This window comes from Thalia democratica, chromosome 6, assembly GCF_965202585.1.
Source record: "Thalia democratica chromosome 6, ktThaDemo2.hap1.1, whole genome shotgun sequence".
NCBI lineage: Eukaryota > Metazoa > Chordata > Thaliacea > Salpida > Salpidae > Thalia > Thalia democratica.
The window spans coordinates 17,860,324-17,876,367 of record NC_139170.1 but is presented as its reverse complement, the minus strand read 5'-3'; the positions used below and the strand labels follow the sequence as shown (position 1 = coordinate 17,876,367).

At 24.3% G+C, this 16,044-nt stretch overlaps 1 protein-coding gene across 1 annotated transcript; it reads right to left on the bottom strand.

Moving 5' to 3' along the window:
* Positions 1–2,820: 2,820 nt before the first annotated feature.
* LOC145838459 (uncharacterized) lies at positions 2,821–9,571 on the bottom strand. Its single transcript, XM_082946058.1, has 4 exons — positions 9,407–9,571; positions 8,844–9,020; positions 4,972–5,164; positions 2,821–4,277 (listed from the first exon to the last, which is right to left on the bottom strand). Exons 1-4 carry the CDS (start codon positions 9,559–9,561, stop codon positions 4,167–4,169), a joined length of 636 nt encoding a protein of 211 aa, XP_082802184.1. The 5' UTR covers positions 9,562–9,571; the 3' UTR covers positions 2,821–4,166.
* Positions 9,572–16,044: the final 6,473 nt, after the last annotated feature.

Below are 16,044 nucleotides of genomic sequence, written 5' to 3'. Positions count from 1 at the left end.
AACCAACAAAAATTATATGTTTGATTTATTTTTTTATATCAATTTATTTACAAAACAGTTAAACCTAGATAATAAAATGCTTTGCTTAAAATTTTGATACTTTTACTTTCAAAATATCAAACAGTTATGAAAAACTTATGTAATTTAACTAAATTTCTGTACTTTAAAAATAATGTTATCAAACATTGCATTTAAAATACTTTTACAGAAGTGCTAACATAAAAAAAACGAAATATTAAAATAAAAAATAGGTTAACTAGTATTTTTACAATGATACACATAAACATAAAATAGACTTTTAGATTAAGATCAATTTCACTAATGAAAATATTACTTAACGAAAAACTAACACATAAAATTGTCACAAAATATTTTAAATGTAAAGTTAGAAGAATTTAACAAAAATAACTACACGAAAAAGAAGTCAATTAGACATTTGTTGATCATCAAGGTTTTTAACAAGTTGTTTAGAATCTGGAAGTACGTTTAAAGTAGATATTCTCACTAATGACTGCAGATTGGTATCAGTAAGATTTGAACGCAGCTTACTTTTGTTTATATTCATGGTTGAGATTGTTTGTTCACAAATATCTTTGACACAAACAGAACAAGTAACTTCATTGCCATTTTTTTTAAACTAACAAATAACTTGTTAAGTAAGGCATAAAATATGTCAATTCGTTCTGTTTTGAACTTTTCTTTTAGTGTACTGTCACATTGTAGTTCAATTAGTTCTAACTGTATATTACCAGGCGCATTTTCGGTGTTAAACGTTAACTGTGATGAATAATGTCAAATATTTCATTTAATTGTTGAAAGTCTGCAAACCAACGACAAAACTCATTCTTAAGTGAGACTATGATATTATTATAATTTTTCATTGTCATCACTGATGGTTCTGTAGTCTCAAGTTTTGCGAAATGCGTAAAGTTGTTCTCATTGATATGGCCAGAAAAAAGTTTTAACTTTAGTCTAAATGCCTTTACTGCAAAGTATAGTTCATAGCCAAAAGTATCTTTCCCCAAAAGTTTGGTATTCAGCTCGTTCATATGTCCAAGTAAGTCAACCATAAGTGCAAAATCTGAAAGCTATTCCTAATGTTCAAACTGAGGAAAATCATTTGCTTACTTTTTATCTCTAAAAAAATTTGCGGTTTTAATTCCAAAACGTGATTCAAAACTTTACCTTGAATCAACCAGCGTACAGCTGTATGATATGGAATATAATTGTTGCCAGAGTCGGAATTTTCGAGAAACGTTTAAATTGTCTGTGTTTAAGCGCTCTTGCTCTGATGAAGTTAACTATCTTTACAACTGGATTTACTGTATGTTGCATATTTTGAACTTTTCTACATAACACCTCCTGGTGTATTATGCAGTGTAAAAGTATCAATTCATATCTGCAACCAACCTCTGCAACTTTTTCACCAAGTCGTTTTAGCAAACCAACATTTTTTCCTGTTAATGCTGGACAGCCATCAGTAGTAATACTTACCATGTTCTCCCATGACAAATTAAGTTTACAATTTGCATTATCAAGACATTGGTAAATATCTTTACCAGTAATCGTGCCTTTCTTTGACTCCATTAACAGCAATTCTTTTGTGGTTTCAAAGTTGTTTAAAATAGCTCACACAAAGACAAGCAGCTGTGCAGTGTCGCCACTGTCTGTACTCTCATTTAATGTTAATGGAAAATTCCTAATGAAGGTACACGCATTTTAAACTGTAAAGTCAGGTCTTTACCAATAGTTTTAATGCGATGAGCAACTGTTCGTCTTGACAAAGAACTCCTTCAAACTTCTTTCTGAACAGACTTGATCAGTCACATCGAGCATACACTTTTTTAAAAACTCACCTTCACTAAATCGTTTACAATGTTTAGCAATGTTGTATGAAACCAAAAAACTGCCTCGGCTGTTTTTATTGGAAGCTTCCTCGGCTGATTTACTTTTTTAAACAACATTCTGCTGTCTGGCTAGTTTTTTGTCAAGCTCTATTGCTCTAGCTTATAACTCAAAAGAGGTTTTGTACAAATTTTGTATGAGTTACATTGGCTAGTCGGATTTAATATAAATTTTTAAAATGCTTCGCGGGACGGATCATCCACTCGCGGGCCGGATCAATTTTGTCCGCGGGCCGGATTCCATTTAAAATTAAAAAAGGTTAGGGGACCGGTATTTTCACATAATTGTTAGACTGATTGATCAGATATTTTCTTAAAAAACTTATTAATATTGTTTATCAGTGCTATTAGAACAATATAAAAACTTTGTATTTAGTACCTTTTAACGCTAAAGTTTGTGTCATTTTCTAGCGATGTTTTTTGTTGTTAACAATACTATGAAACAGGTTTAGTATTTGTCAATATCAAGCCCAGGTTTAGCATTTGTTGTTGATAACACTAGGTCTAAAGACAAATACTATGCAAAAATGAAGGAGTAAAACAGCTTACAAGTTAAGTCTTATCGAAAAAATAATTTCATTTAGTATTTGCGTTTTAAACTAAATTTATATACATATAGTAGCTTTGAATTTTAGTTTTATTTTAAAACAACTTTACTAGGTTTAAGGGCTTATTTTAATTACTAATATGGTTTGCATTTGTAAACGTTAATTGAAATATTTATTTTATATTTAATTTATAACTTTATAAACACTTGAAAACATTTAAACAATTTTTTTACTTGTTATGCAATTTATTAAAAATATATACCAAAACTAAGCAACACAGCCTACGTTGAGATCCAATTTAGTCTGAAATTAATAGATTTAAAAACTGTAACTATATTATAAAAAAAAAATTAGCACAACTTCTTTAATTTTATTGTGTTTGTTTTTTCTTCTAATAAGAATTAAAAAGTTAACGTATCTATACTATAAATGTAATATTTATTATAAGATAACAGTCAAATTTTTACTAAGCTAAATGTGTTGCTAGTTCAATAAAAAAGAGCGAAATCGGTATCTAAAATTTACGTCAAGCTTTAAAGAGTAACATTTATAGTGCATGATCTTATTTGTATTTAAAAAAGCGTATATGTAAAAAACACAGTAGACATGATAACAAAAATTTTAAAATAAACTTAGTTTAGTCTTTTTATTATAACTTAACTAGTAAAAATATTTTAAAAATGTTATGTAGTAAAAGAGAAACTAAATAAATATATAACTATACTTTAATTACAAATGTTCTAATTTACACAGTATCATAATGGACAGTTTAGTCAAAAAACTAAATCTATAACGAGCTGCTAATGACAGATTTTTAGGCAATGTACGGTAGCCCATACACGATAATTATATAAAGTTTCTAAAAAGCTGTGCACAACAAAAAGAAGCACAAAAAAGACAAATGTTCTTTCATATACTAGCTAAACAAATTATTAAATAAAGTTTTAGGAGTAAGTGCAATATTCTCTAAAGACAAAAACCAATAAAAAGTTTCCCGAAATAAATTTTAGTTTGTTTTTATGAAAAATATACGTAAATAGCTGTGCAAGTAAATTGATTATTTTTATAAAACTACAAGTAAGCTAATTTTTATTTGCATAAAACAGCATCAAAACCAGTAAACACAGCCATTGATTATGAATATCAAGTTAGAAAAATAATGGTTTTATTCTATCCCCTACTATCTCTTTTTTTTTTTTAAGTGTTTCTTAAACTTATCCTATTAAAGATTTAGCATGAGTATGGGTTCCATCATGAGAGTTTAAAAATTCTCGAGGTTATTGACCAATCTATGAGTATTATTTAGTTTTTATATGGTACTATTTATACTAAAAAGTGTACACAATAACTGCCATTTTTCGTCAATTTCAAAGTCAACTTTAGACTTATTTCGAAAGGACATTCTTTATAAATTAAGCTTGTTTAAACCAAGTGGTTCAAAAGCTTCTGTTTTCTTTGCTTTTTTATAAAAAGAGACGCATAACAATTAAAACAGAAACAATATAACTTGCAAGTTTTTGGTTTAAAAAAAACTTAATTCATGAAAACTATGTTGTTAACACTTTACTGGTGTTTCAAATAAGAAGCAGTAAGATAGATAAGTATTTTAGGAACTAAACATAGTTTAAACTTCGGTTAATTATAGAGTTACCAGTGATATATTTAGAAAAGTAATTTTGAAAAATTTACACTTGCTCCTTAGTGTAATAAAATACTACTTTAAAGTGCAACTCCAATTAATAGGGTTTTGTTTGAGTAGTTCTCTTTCAAACTTGGCTTCTTTAAGCCTATTTTCGCGTCTATCTTTCCATTGCATTTCCATGGTCTGTAAAATTTATTAAATAAAAACCTTGTTATTGCTTGTTGCTTTGAAGTTTTAAAGTTTGTAAAAGTTGTGCACTATTCTATATAGAATTAATTATTAGAAATAAAAATTGTGTTATCTTCTTTTCAAACTATAGCAAAAGCTACAATTGCAAAAGAAATAACACTGATTTAGTTGATTCTTATTTTTTATTTCTTTAAATAATTATTTACTTGTCTATATATGTAAAAGTTTTGTAAATAATACTTTTTTTTTATTTTTTAATCTTAAAGTAAGCTTAATAATGAAATAGTATTATAAAGCAATAGGTTGTCCGCTTTTGATTTTTTTTCTATCTTTAGTTGGCAGTAAAGTATTAAAGCTTTAACAAATTAGATTTACGTTTCTATTTGAGTAGAAAAAACATTCTTAATTTTCATGTATGAAACTCCAAACGATAAGTCGTTTTACTGTAGTTGTTAGTAAAACTGTATAATGGTGTTTTCAACTATATAACAAACAAATGTTGTATTTATAGTTTTGAAAAAAATAGTTGATATATAAAAATTCACAACATCTAAGAACTATTAGAATTTAAGATACTTTAATTTGAAGTTTTAAATGATCTTGTAGCTATGTTTTGCATACATAAAGCTGATAAAACTTACATATTAACTAAGCTTAGCTTAAAATAAAAATCATATAAGTTTTTTACTTTTTGATTCTCCCTGGTAAAAGTCACCAACATAAATTGAATTTTGTCCCTATGTTTCTTCCAATCTTCATACTTATGTCTTTTGTCTCTTTCGAAAATTTGAATGCTTTTGTTTAACTGATTTTCAAAGTCCTCTCTTCTTCGTAGCATCTGATCTTTAATTTGAGTTTTTAGAGCGCTTCTGACGTTAGATCTAAAAATTTTCATAAAAAATTTAACAACTAGTTATTATAAAAACTTTGTTGCTTTTAAACTAGTACGTATAATTAATAATAAGAGTTTAAAAACCAATGCAATTAAAATAAATTAACCAAACATTTTTATCATTTTTGATTTATTTAAATGACTATTTTTCTACAGCTAGTATTACTTATTACTAATAAACTGTATATCAAGAAATTGTTTTAACCAAATTTCTAAATTCAAACACTCAAAAATTTAATACAAAAAATAATACTTATCTAAGTACGCAGGCATAACTAAAACATAATAACTTATAACTAACACATACTAATACATAGTTATAACTTACTTATAGTTAAAACACAATTTCTTATCATGAAAACGTACTTTCTATCAACTTATTTAAAATTATTTTCAGTTAGTCTATAATGTCTTTAAGTAAATATAAAAACATTTTTTATATTAAATTATACATAACTTAACTGATTTTTAGTAGAAGTATTTCATTTACTTCTATAAAAATAACATTAAAAAGATGTTGTTTTAGTAGTTAACTATGTAAAACTATTAAAAACAGATTTACGTTGACTAAAGAAAAAAATAATAATCATAAAAAAAGTTTAACTAAAGTAAACAAATAACAAATAAACATAATATTTCAATATTTACTGAGTTTAAAAAACAACTAACATTATTTAGTTAGAATACTCTTATAGACTTCTTTAAAAGTCTTTTTAAATGTTAAATAATTTATTTTACTTATTCTACTTAGTTGGCATATTATTTTTTGTACTTGAACTTTGAATAATTATATTTAGTTATACAACAAAAATCTAAAAAAAATTTACGTTTTTAATAAAAATTTTATAAAAAAAAATCAAATATGTTTCAGTTATATTAAAGTATGATAAGTCCTGGACATAACTTTAAACTGTTCTGGTGTGTGACTCGATAACCGAAAGGTTTTTTTGTACACCAGGTCCTTAAACCAATTTTTTTGAGCTTTTTTTTGTCGTTCAATTAATAACATATATTACATAGTTTAATTTAAATTTTGTTAAATATATCCTTTAGCTTGCAGATAGAGTAGAGCGATACATATTTATACTATAAACAAAGCAAACTGTTTCCTGTGAATCCCCTGAAAAAGAAAAGAAAAAAAAAATCTTAGAATATCGCTTAAAACGTTGTTTATTGACTTTTTTTTGGTTATGTGATAAATTTTGAATAATGAATGTTGATTTTATAACAATGAAAGATTAAAAAGATTCCCCAACAAAAAATGCTCGTTTTTTTCCAGCTGAAATAGAATTTAAACAAAATTTTAATTGTGACATCATAATAGGTAAAAGTTTTAAAGTAGCATTTTTTTCTAGGAAACTTTTTACTAAGATGCTCTTAGTTCCCACTATAAATTGTAACTTAGTATAAATATTTTTTGATACAGGATTGTTTTTGAACTAGTAAGTAAAATTTTACTTAAAAAATGTCCAAAGTAATCACTAAAGTTTTATTTTACCAAGTTAATTGTATATAACAATGTTGTGTGAAGATTTTGTACTTTAATATCTATAATTTTTGTTTATGTGTCAACCAACTGGGTTTTAACCTTGAAAAGTTCAGTTTAGAGAGTTTTCAAAATTATCTTTAGACCACTACACCACCTGGCAACTTATTCTTTTATCATTTAATGGTATTTTGATATTACTTTATTTAAGTTGTTTTAATTTTGTATATCTGTTGGCCACAAAGTTGGCTCTTGATTTTTTGAATTTTTAACTCAGAAGGATTTTAAAATCATTGTTAGAATTCCTGCACCATCAGGCAAACATTTAATTTTAATTTAAAGATATTTTAATTTTGTTGTAAAAGTCTAAACATTTTTTGGTAATTACCTAGGATGATGTTGCACCAATACCAAGCTGAAATTATATTGTGTTTAATATCTTTTTGAACCATAATTTTAGGTTTAAAATCAATATTTTAAGCCTTATATGGTTGATATAAAATTATTGTTCGTTTTAAACAAGCTGTATAAATACATAAATAGAACCAAATTCATTTCTTATAAACTAAATACTTAATTGATTTTATTTTACAGTATAGGAATGTATATAAGTTATTGTATCATTTGCTTTATTTTAAAAATAAAAGAAATTAAATATATAAGTTTTATTGGTTTATGATAAATAAGTTTTATTTATGTATTTATAAAACATATTTTTGAAGCCTCTAAATATGGTAAAAAACAAGATTGAGTTTAATATAAATTCAGCTTGATATTGGTGCGACATCATCCTAGGTAATTACCCATTTTTTTAGTGAAATTTCAATTTTTATAGATTAAATTACTAGCAAAATGTTTTTATTATAAATGTATTTTTTTCCGGCTTTTTTATTTTTAATTTATCTAAATTTAATACAGTATAATAAATATTTAAAAATAAGTATATAATATTTTTATTACTACTTATATGTTTTTTCTATTTCTAAGCAGAAAAAAGCATTTTAAACACAGAGTTTTTCGGATAAATATTGCGTATTTAACTGGCAGTGCATACCTAAGAAATGCGTACTTAAGCGGGAAATTAAGAACAAAAAAAATTGTGAACCCCCTTTAAAAAAAGTCTAGACACGTACCTGGTTTATACTATAAATGTATTAAAGTATGAGTTTTTACATAAATTTTTATTAAATGATTTATTAACAGAGTACAAACTATTCAAAGCTTTCTGTTAATTTACAATTAGTTTGGTATATTTTGAAGCATTGGTATAAAGAATTTTTTTGAAGTTTTTTGACTAAATTTTATAACTTTGTAAATATAGTTATTTGTCTTAACTAAAAAAGATTGCTCATTTAACTGGAATGTAAAGAGCTTATTTAAAAAGAGTTATATTTAGTTGTATTATATTATACTTAATTTAGTTTTTTTTTGACTCCTAGTATTAATTAAATTCGTTTTAAAACTAGCACCAATTGTACTATGACAAGCTTGAATTTTCGAATGTGTAACATTTTAGTTTTTGTTTATATTTTCACGCATAAATAAGTTTTTTAATAACATTATAGATAACTAACACTGTTATGTGCAGTTTATTATTTTATTTTACTTGAAGAGGTCGCAGTTTTTCTGTCACCGAAACCGGATCGTAAATAAAATATTTAATTTGGCCCTCTCATTTTAATTTAGTAAATAAAAAACTAACTGTTTTAGATGAACAATCGCGGTTTAAAAGCTGTTTGATTCAAATATAAATCTTTAAAATACCATATAGAGTTAGAACAAAAACATATAAATAAACTACAATCCTTCAAAAACCTTCGTTTATAACTTAAGTAGCCTTTAATTTTTTGAAATTTTTTCAGTTTCATTTTTAATGTTTAAATTCACTTGAATGTTGTTTACGATATTCTTTACTAATAATTACAGCAAAAGATAAGCTTTATAACAAAAGTTTTGTTAATCAATAAAAATAGTTTAAAAACTTTGAGATTTACTTTAAATCCTGAAAAAATAACTTAAAAATATCGTCAAAATTTCTATTTGTTCAATATAAAAAGTAAACAAACTACCTAAATTAAGTACATATGTTTAACTTTTTAACGAGTAGTTTATACTCATACAAATTAATAAATCTTCAAATATTATAAAAATAAATAAAATGTATAAATTTGAAACTATGCACCTGTAAATTTCCTTTACAGTAGGACTTCCATAGAAAGGTTTCTTCCATTCTCCATGTCTCATTTTCATCTCCCTCCGTTGCATAGTACCGCTCCTGTCGCTAAGATGAAGATGCTGTCTTCCCGTTTCCAAGGCGACTGTACGTCGTTTCGTTGTGGGTGGGTGAAGCACTTCAATACTATGATATATATTGTTTTAATATTTCAGTATTGTTTAAAATTGTTCAAAGTTAAAAGAAACAATGTTACTTATAACATAAAAATAAACTTAACTGACTAATTTAAATTTCTTCCTAATAATATCACAAAATTTAAGAAAATGTTTAGGTATGCTAGAAAATGGTTGCAATAAACCTTTTGATTGTACCTAACCAGAAAACTTATTAGAACATTTAAGAATATATTAATCTTCATTTTTTAGACTGAGTACTAAACTTTAAAGTATTATAAAATCAAGTAAAAAAATAACTACCTAATATCCATTTACAATGATGAAAAAAAATTGAACTTATTTGAAATAAAAAATTGCAGCCTAAAGCACAATATAAACTTAATACAAACTCACCGGTATCTCGGATCGAGATGCGTGAAGTCAGGAGAAACTAAGGTCGGTCTAGGTACCTGATTGATGGAGGGAAATTTAGTTGTAGAGGACCTCGATCTTCTGAAGCGTGACGACCTTCGCGAAGGGAGGCAAGGGGGCAGCGTTTTTGTAGTCATGGCGTTTAAAAATTTAACTTTAATTTATAAATTTTATCTAGAATTTTTTTTTTTCTTATTAACTATAGTATATTTACATTTAAGAAACTAAAACTTAACAGTTTTACAAATAATTGATTAAATGTATAAATTAACAAAAAAATAAAGCAAAAAAATATACAAAGATTTAATTTTAAACTAGATAAATATATATAAAAGTTATACTTTCCACAATAATTTTATGAAATTATTTGCATATTTTTAGCTTATAGAGTTGAGAAAAACTTTAGAAACTCAGCAATCTAATTTATTTAAAACTTTTTCAACGATATTTAAATAAGACTTTATTAATAATAACAAGTAATAGATTATACTTACCTTATAGTTTATTTAATTAAACTGGTTACTAAAACACAAGCCTCAACTCTTTTTTGTTCTAAAAAATTGAAATAGTTTAAAACTAACATACTTATTTATCATTATTTAAAAATGGTCGAAGATTTTACTAAAGTGGGCCATTAAATCTAGAAAAACATCTAAGAAATAATATTTTTTTTATAAACTTCTAAATACATACTTTAAATAAATAATTTAACAAAATATACAATCAAAAATAACTTTTTATCTCAAAAACTAACAAAAAAGCAAAAGAGAGGCATCTAATGTTGTTTAATCTGACTAACGTAATTAAATAAAAGTTTTGTACTTTCATGATATTTAAAGGAGACATTACTATATTCAACAAACAAAAATATAAAAATCGCGCTTTTTTATAAAAGTTATTTGTTACAATTTTTTTACAAACTAATTTCAAAAATGGAGTTTATACTTATTTAGCCCACAATATTTTTCTTGTTAAATAATTTAGTTACTTAAAATTAAAAAGATACTTTTCTAAAAATATTAGGAAAGTGTTCACAATTTACTTTCAAATATTTCTAGCTTAGTCTGTTTTAATAAGTTCTTAACAAAAAATACATCTTTCAAGTAGGGCTTTACAATCGGAAACACAAAGCATTATAATATATCATGATAAGTGTAAAATGTTACATTTGTTTGTAAAAGATCGACAGTCTTTTGTACTTTATTGACATTGCCTAATCCTAAATTCGTGTGCGCTTATTGTTACTTCTAACAAAGTATTTACAAAATTCAATTTCCAACGCGATGATAACTAGCTCTTATGTTACTAAGCGACATTTCCAGAAGTATGAAATTTTACATCTTAAGGTTCAACTTTGAAATTTTCAGTAAAAACAATTTCAAATACACATTATGCTGTATTAAAAAGTTAGTAAAACAATGTAAAAAATACAAAACCTCGACAAATATTATCTCAAATTTCAAAGTAAAATAATTTCAACTACTTAAAAAACTTTTATCGTTTGAACTACTAAAAAAAACACTATTTACTTTTAAAAACTGTATAAATCTATAGATAAAACAAGATAAATAACAAACTTTTGTTTACATCTTTGTATTTTAGTTTTAACTTTTTTGTAATATTTGTTCATAGAGTTAACAAACTGTTTACAAATGACAGTCGCCTTAAAACTTTCAAGTACCAATTAGGAAGTTTTTCATTGTTAGCTAATCAAAATAAGTGATGCTTTTAACAAAGCAGTAAACTTTGTTTTTTTATAAGTTAATTCTCTGTACACTTTGCATTTTTCAGTTTAAATTAAAACTATTTGTTTAAATACCATCATACTTTTTTATGATATGACTTTAACAAACCTAGTGTTTTCGACTTAATTAGAAGATATTATAAAACATTTTGTTTAGGCACTACTCATTCATTTGTAATTTATACTAAGTTATTAATGATTTAAATTTTTTCTATCCTTCTATTACTTTAGCGTTACAATTATCAATGTAAGAAATAAATTGTGATGTAAGTTTACTTAAAAAAAAGTTTAACTTTTAAAATACAAAACTATTAAAATTTTGTAAATTGGTGTTTATGTTTTGGTACATAATAGTATATACTCCTCTTAAATGAAAAAATGAAAGATAGTTAACTAGTCAACACAGTTTAAACTTTTTTTATTTTTATTTAAAAAAAAAATGACGAAAGTTTATTTTACTAACTAAGTATTACATTTAGATATAGTTTATAGCTTCATTCGGTCTGTATAACAAAAAAAGTATAATATTTTAACTTAATTAACAGAGTAATAAAAGTAACTTTTGCTTTACTAGTCAACAATTATTAGAAACAGCTAGTTTAATACTGCTTTATACCTTAAAGATTTTTTTCACGTTCGTTCTGTTTAATTTTTTTAAGGAACTAAAGTTTAAAAAGTCGAGTTGAAGTGAATTAACAAATTAAAAAATTAAATTACAAAACTAAAGTTTATTTTAATCAAAAGAAATAGGTTTTCAACGAACTAACAGTTCCTTAAAGTTTATAAACTTTTGCATAACAAATTAAGTAGTAGTTATTTTAACGAACAAATATCATTTATGTTAATAAGTCTAACTATATAAACTAAATATAGTAAAACTCGCTGATAACTTACAAACGATAAAAATATATCTAACAAAAAATTGCTAAGTAATTTACTTTTAACAACAATTAATAAGTGTCCTAAACTAAGGTGTGTAAATCAAATAACAATGATATTACAAATAATTACTTGAAACTAAAACAAATGTAGTGCAAAAACATTGTTTTTTTAAACACTTATCTCTGTTGTTAAAAATATAAATACAGTTACAATTTTTGCAAATTATATTTTTTAAGTGTTTGTGTAAAGCGAATTTCAAAAAAAAAATCAGTAAGAGCAAGAAAATTGTAAAATAAGTTATTCATTTACTTTATATTAAAAACTAATTAAGTCATAAGTAAACATTTTTTAGTTAGTTTTTAACTTAAAAAGAGTTAAGTATAAAAAATAAATGTTATAAATATATATTCCTCTGAACTAAGACTCTTAGCCTTGAGTACAAACTGACAAAACTTAGTTTTTAGATAAAGTGTACTATGGTAATTTTAACTATATTTTATGAAATTTATATTTAAGTTGTCGCGTGTGACGGTGTACATTTTGAATTTTAAATATTCGAACAAGCTTTAGGAATGTTTCATATGTATTTCTAAAATTTACACCAAATATATAAATACATGCTGTACACAGTTTTTACATGTCTTTTTCTATGTATGTACGTTGATCTTAATTTGTAGTGTTGTTTATATTTTATATGCAGTGAAACGCCAAAAGTCTTATAAAGTATTTGCTTTTTCTTTTATATTGAAATCTAATCTATTTATAACTTTACTCTTTTTTTTAACGTTAAAATAAAGTTGGAATACTTTAGAAAAATAATAGTTTGATACTTAAAGAAAAAGACTATGTATAGTAAATTTTGGGTTACAATCCTGAAAAATAAAATTAATGCTCTAAATAATTTTTGATTTAAATAAAATTTCAGCATTTCAAAAATACTTTAAACAGGTTTATTAATATCTACCTAAATACTCGTAATAAATATTTATTTAAACAACAAATAACTAAACCTATCTATTAAATAACAATAAAACATTTGAATTAAACATTTATGACATTTTTTACCTCAAAAATATTAAGAATAAATTAAAACATGGTAAATAATGATTTCTCTGAACTTAAAGCTTGTAACTCTTGTACTTCATTTGTACGAAAATAAATCTTTGTTTTAATACTTAACAATCATTCTTTAATAACAACTAATCCCCCATTTTAGGAGGCAAACAAAAATAATCCATTAATAACGAAAATTTCGTTTTAAAAAATATAAATAAATAAATTGATCATTTTTTATTAAGTTCAGGCGAGCTAACCAACAGGTTATAAACATGTGCACGACTTATAAGAAATAAATTCTTTATGTTGACTTTCAAAATCGCTTTTGAGCTCAAGTGCTCGTCATTGTCAGTGAAAGCATTCAAACTACTTTTTATTTTTCTACTTCAAGTTCAGCTTCTGTTAAAAACGTTACTATAGAGAATCGTCACTTTTGTGTTTGCAGTGAATATGAAAGTTGAATTTTTTATCAAATACCAAACTAGGTTGTTAATAAATAAATTTAAAACTTTAAAAATTCTTTTAAATTCTTTGGTAACAAATTCTTTGATAAAAGAAGAACAATTAGTCTGAAAAATGTTAAAAGTTATTTTAAAATGTAAAAGTGTTAAGAAATTAAAAGTAAACTTGATATATAAAAAATCGTAACTTAATTACACTGTTTTTTAAAATTAACTACGCTGAAACTATATGTAAAAATTAATAAATATGTACATTGGTTTTAAAAATTACTTTAAATGAAATTGTTCTATTATCTATTTCCAGAATAACTTAGTAATTTTATTTATAACTCGAATGTTTTAGCTAAAACTACTTTTTTTAATAAACAAATTTGACATTTAACTTTTTTTAACTAAAATACTTGTATAGTTTAAAGTTATCGTTTTCTATTAAATTACAACTTCTTTTTTTTAGACTTAATAACAAAACTAGAAATTAGAGTTAGGACATATTCATTTAAGTACAACAAAAACAAATCAATACACTATTATTTTTTCTACGTAAAAATATTAAAAACAAAAATTTTAAATACCTTGGAATTTTTTTTTTATCAATTACTTTATTGGAAAAAATATCATAAAAAAAAGTATACATTTTTATATGTAGTTGTTTGAAACTCTTTAGATAATTAAAACCAAACAGTCCGATTACATTGAAAGTATATACTAAAACTTTAGGAATAAGTAAACTTGAGTTAGTTTTACAATTCTTTATATGTATTTAAAGGTTAAACAAATATAATTTAAATATTGAACATGACAACACTAAAAAGTATTATTTTGTTTGTGAAGCAAACTAAAAACGATTGAATCCAAAGAACAATTTTTTAAAATAAATACCTTTTCTAAACATCTTAAGGCTTTGCTTATTTTTGATTAGATTTTTTTTTACTTCAATTTTTTATGTTAGTTTTAAAAATAGTAAAAAAAAAACTATTTTAAGGTATTCTAAGCTTTATATTTTGTTTCTAAATATCATTTTTTATAACGCATAGGTTTTATCTTAATTAGTACTTCTCACAATAAACACAAACTGCGCTGAACCTGAATTATGGAATGAAAGTGGGCTTAAGAAAAAATTTAAGGTTTATAATATTTTATTATATGAATTTTTCGGGTAACCTTACTTTTTATTACAAAGTTCTAAAACATAAGTTAATAAAATTCGTACTAAAGCCAAAATTATCAAACTGAAAGTAATAGGTTTTAAACTTTTTTCTACTTACTTATTAGTGTTTAATGTTTTTATATTTATTAAAAACAAAGAATGTTTATTTTAAATTTTAGTAATTTTTCAGATGTCGTTGATCAGAGTTAGCAGCCTTTTATAATTGACGGGAAAATTTTTCATTTAAAAGCTGCTGAGCCGCACAGATATAAAAAAGTCTGCAGTGAACTACAGATATTTAGACAGTTGTAATAATCAATAAAAAGAGCTACTTTAAATCTAAAATGCGTTACAATAACCAAAAATGGAGCACAAGTAACTACAAGCTATTAAATCAAGAGTCTAGTTGTTAGCTAATGTCGAAATATTTTCTAATGTATGTTTTTAGTTGAAGATACGTCGCTGGCGAAAGTTGTTTGTTTCAAATTTATATCGCGGGTTGCAGTTTGCTACAAGGATAAAAAATAATTTTAAGTTTCAAGCTGTTCGATGTTAATTAATAATAGGTACAATAATAGTAGCATCAAAAAAGTTATTTTCTTTTTAAATTTTGGACAACGATTATCAAAATTCAATAAGTATTATTTAAGATTCTTGCATTTTCAACTAAATACGCATAGAAGAAACATTCTACTTCGAAATTTTTCTGTAGTAGTAGTTTTATAAATGTTTAAAAAATTAATTCTAAAAATGATTTTTTGTAAGATCTGAATGAAGCGATTTCGCTAGAAAGTAATAACAAAAAAAATTACTTAATTTGTTTTTATTATTAATAACCTAATTAAAAATAAACATTTTTATATGTCTTATTCTTATATATCCTGTTCCATAAATACAAAAACTTTTTTAGATACGTAGAACTGTAATAACAAAAATTTAACTAGTAAAGTAAATAGTCTGAAAACTGTTTTTAAAAACTCTTTACAAGTTTTATTATAAACTTGTTTGTTAATTATATAATAAATGAGTTATAGTTAGCAGTATAGAATATAACTCAATTATATTAGTTTTAAATAACTTCATATTAAAAGTAACTAATAAAACTAATTTAGTGAGTCAAGTTTTCATCTTACTAAGAAAATTTAAACAATTTTTTTAAAGTTAGTCCTGAAAAGTTTGAAATGTAAATAGTAGAATTGCATAAATATAATTTTAGAATTTTTGAAACTATCTGGCCTCGAATGGCAACAAAATGTGTCAAAACCTAACTTTTCAATATACTTTGTTTATATATTAGTTCTTAAGATTGTTTTTTTTTTGGTTAAATATG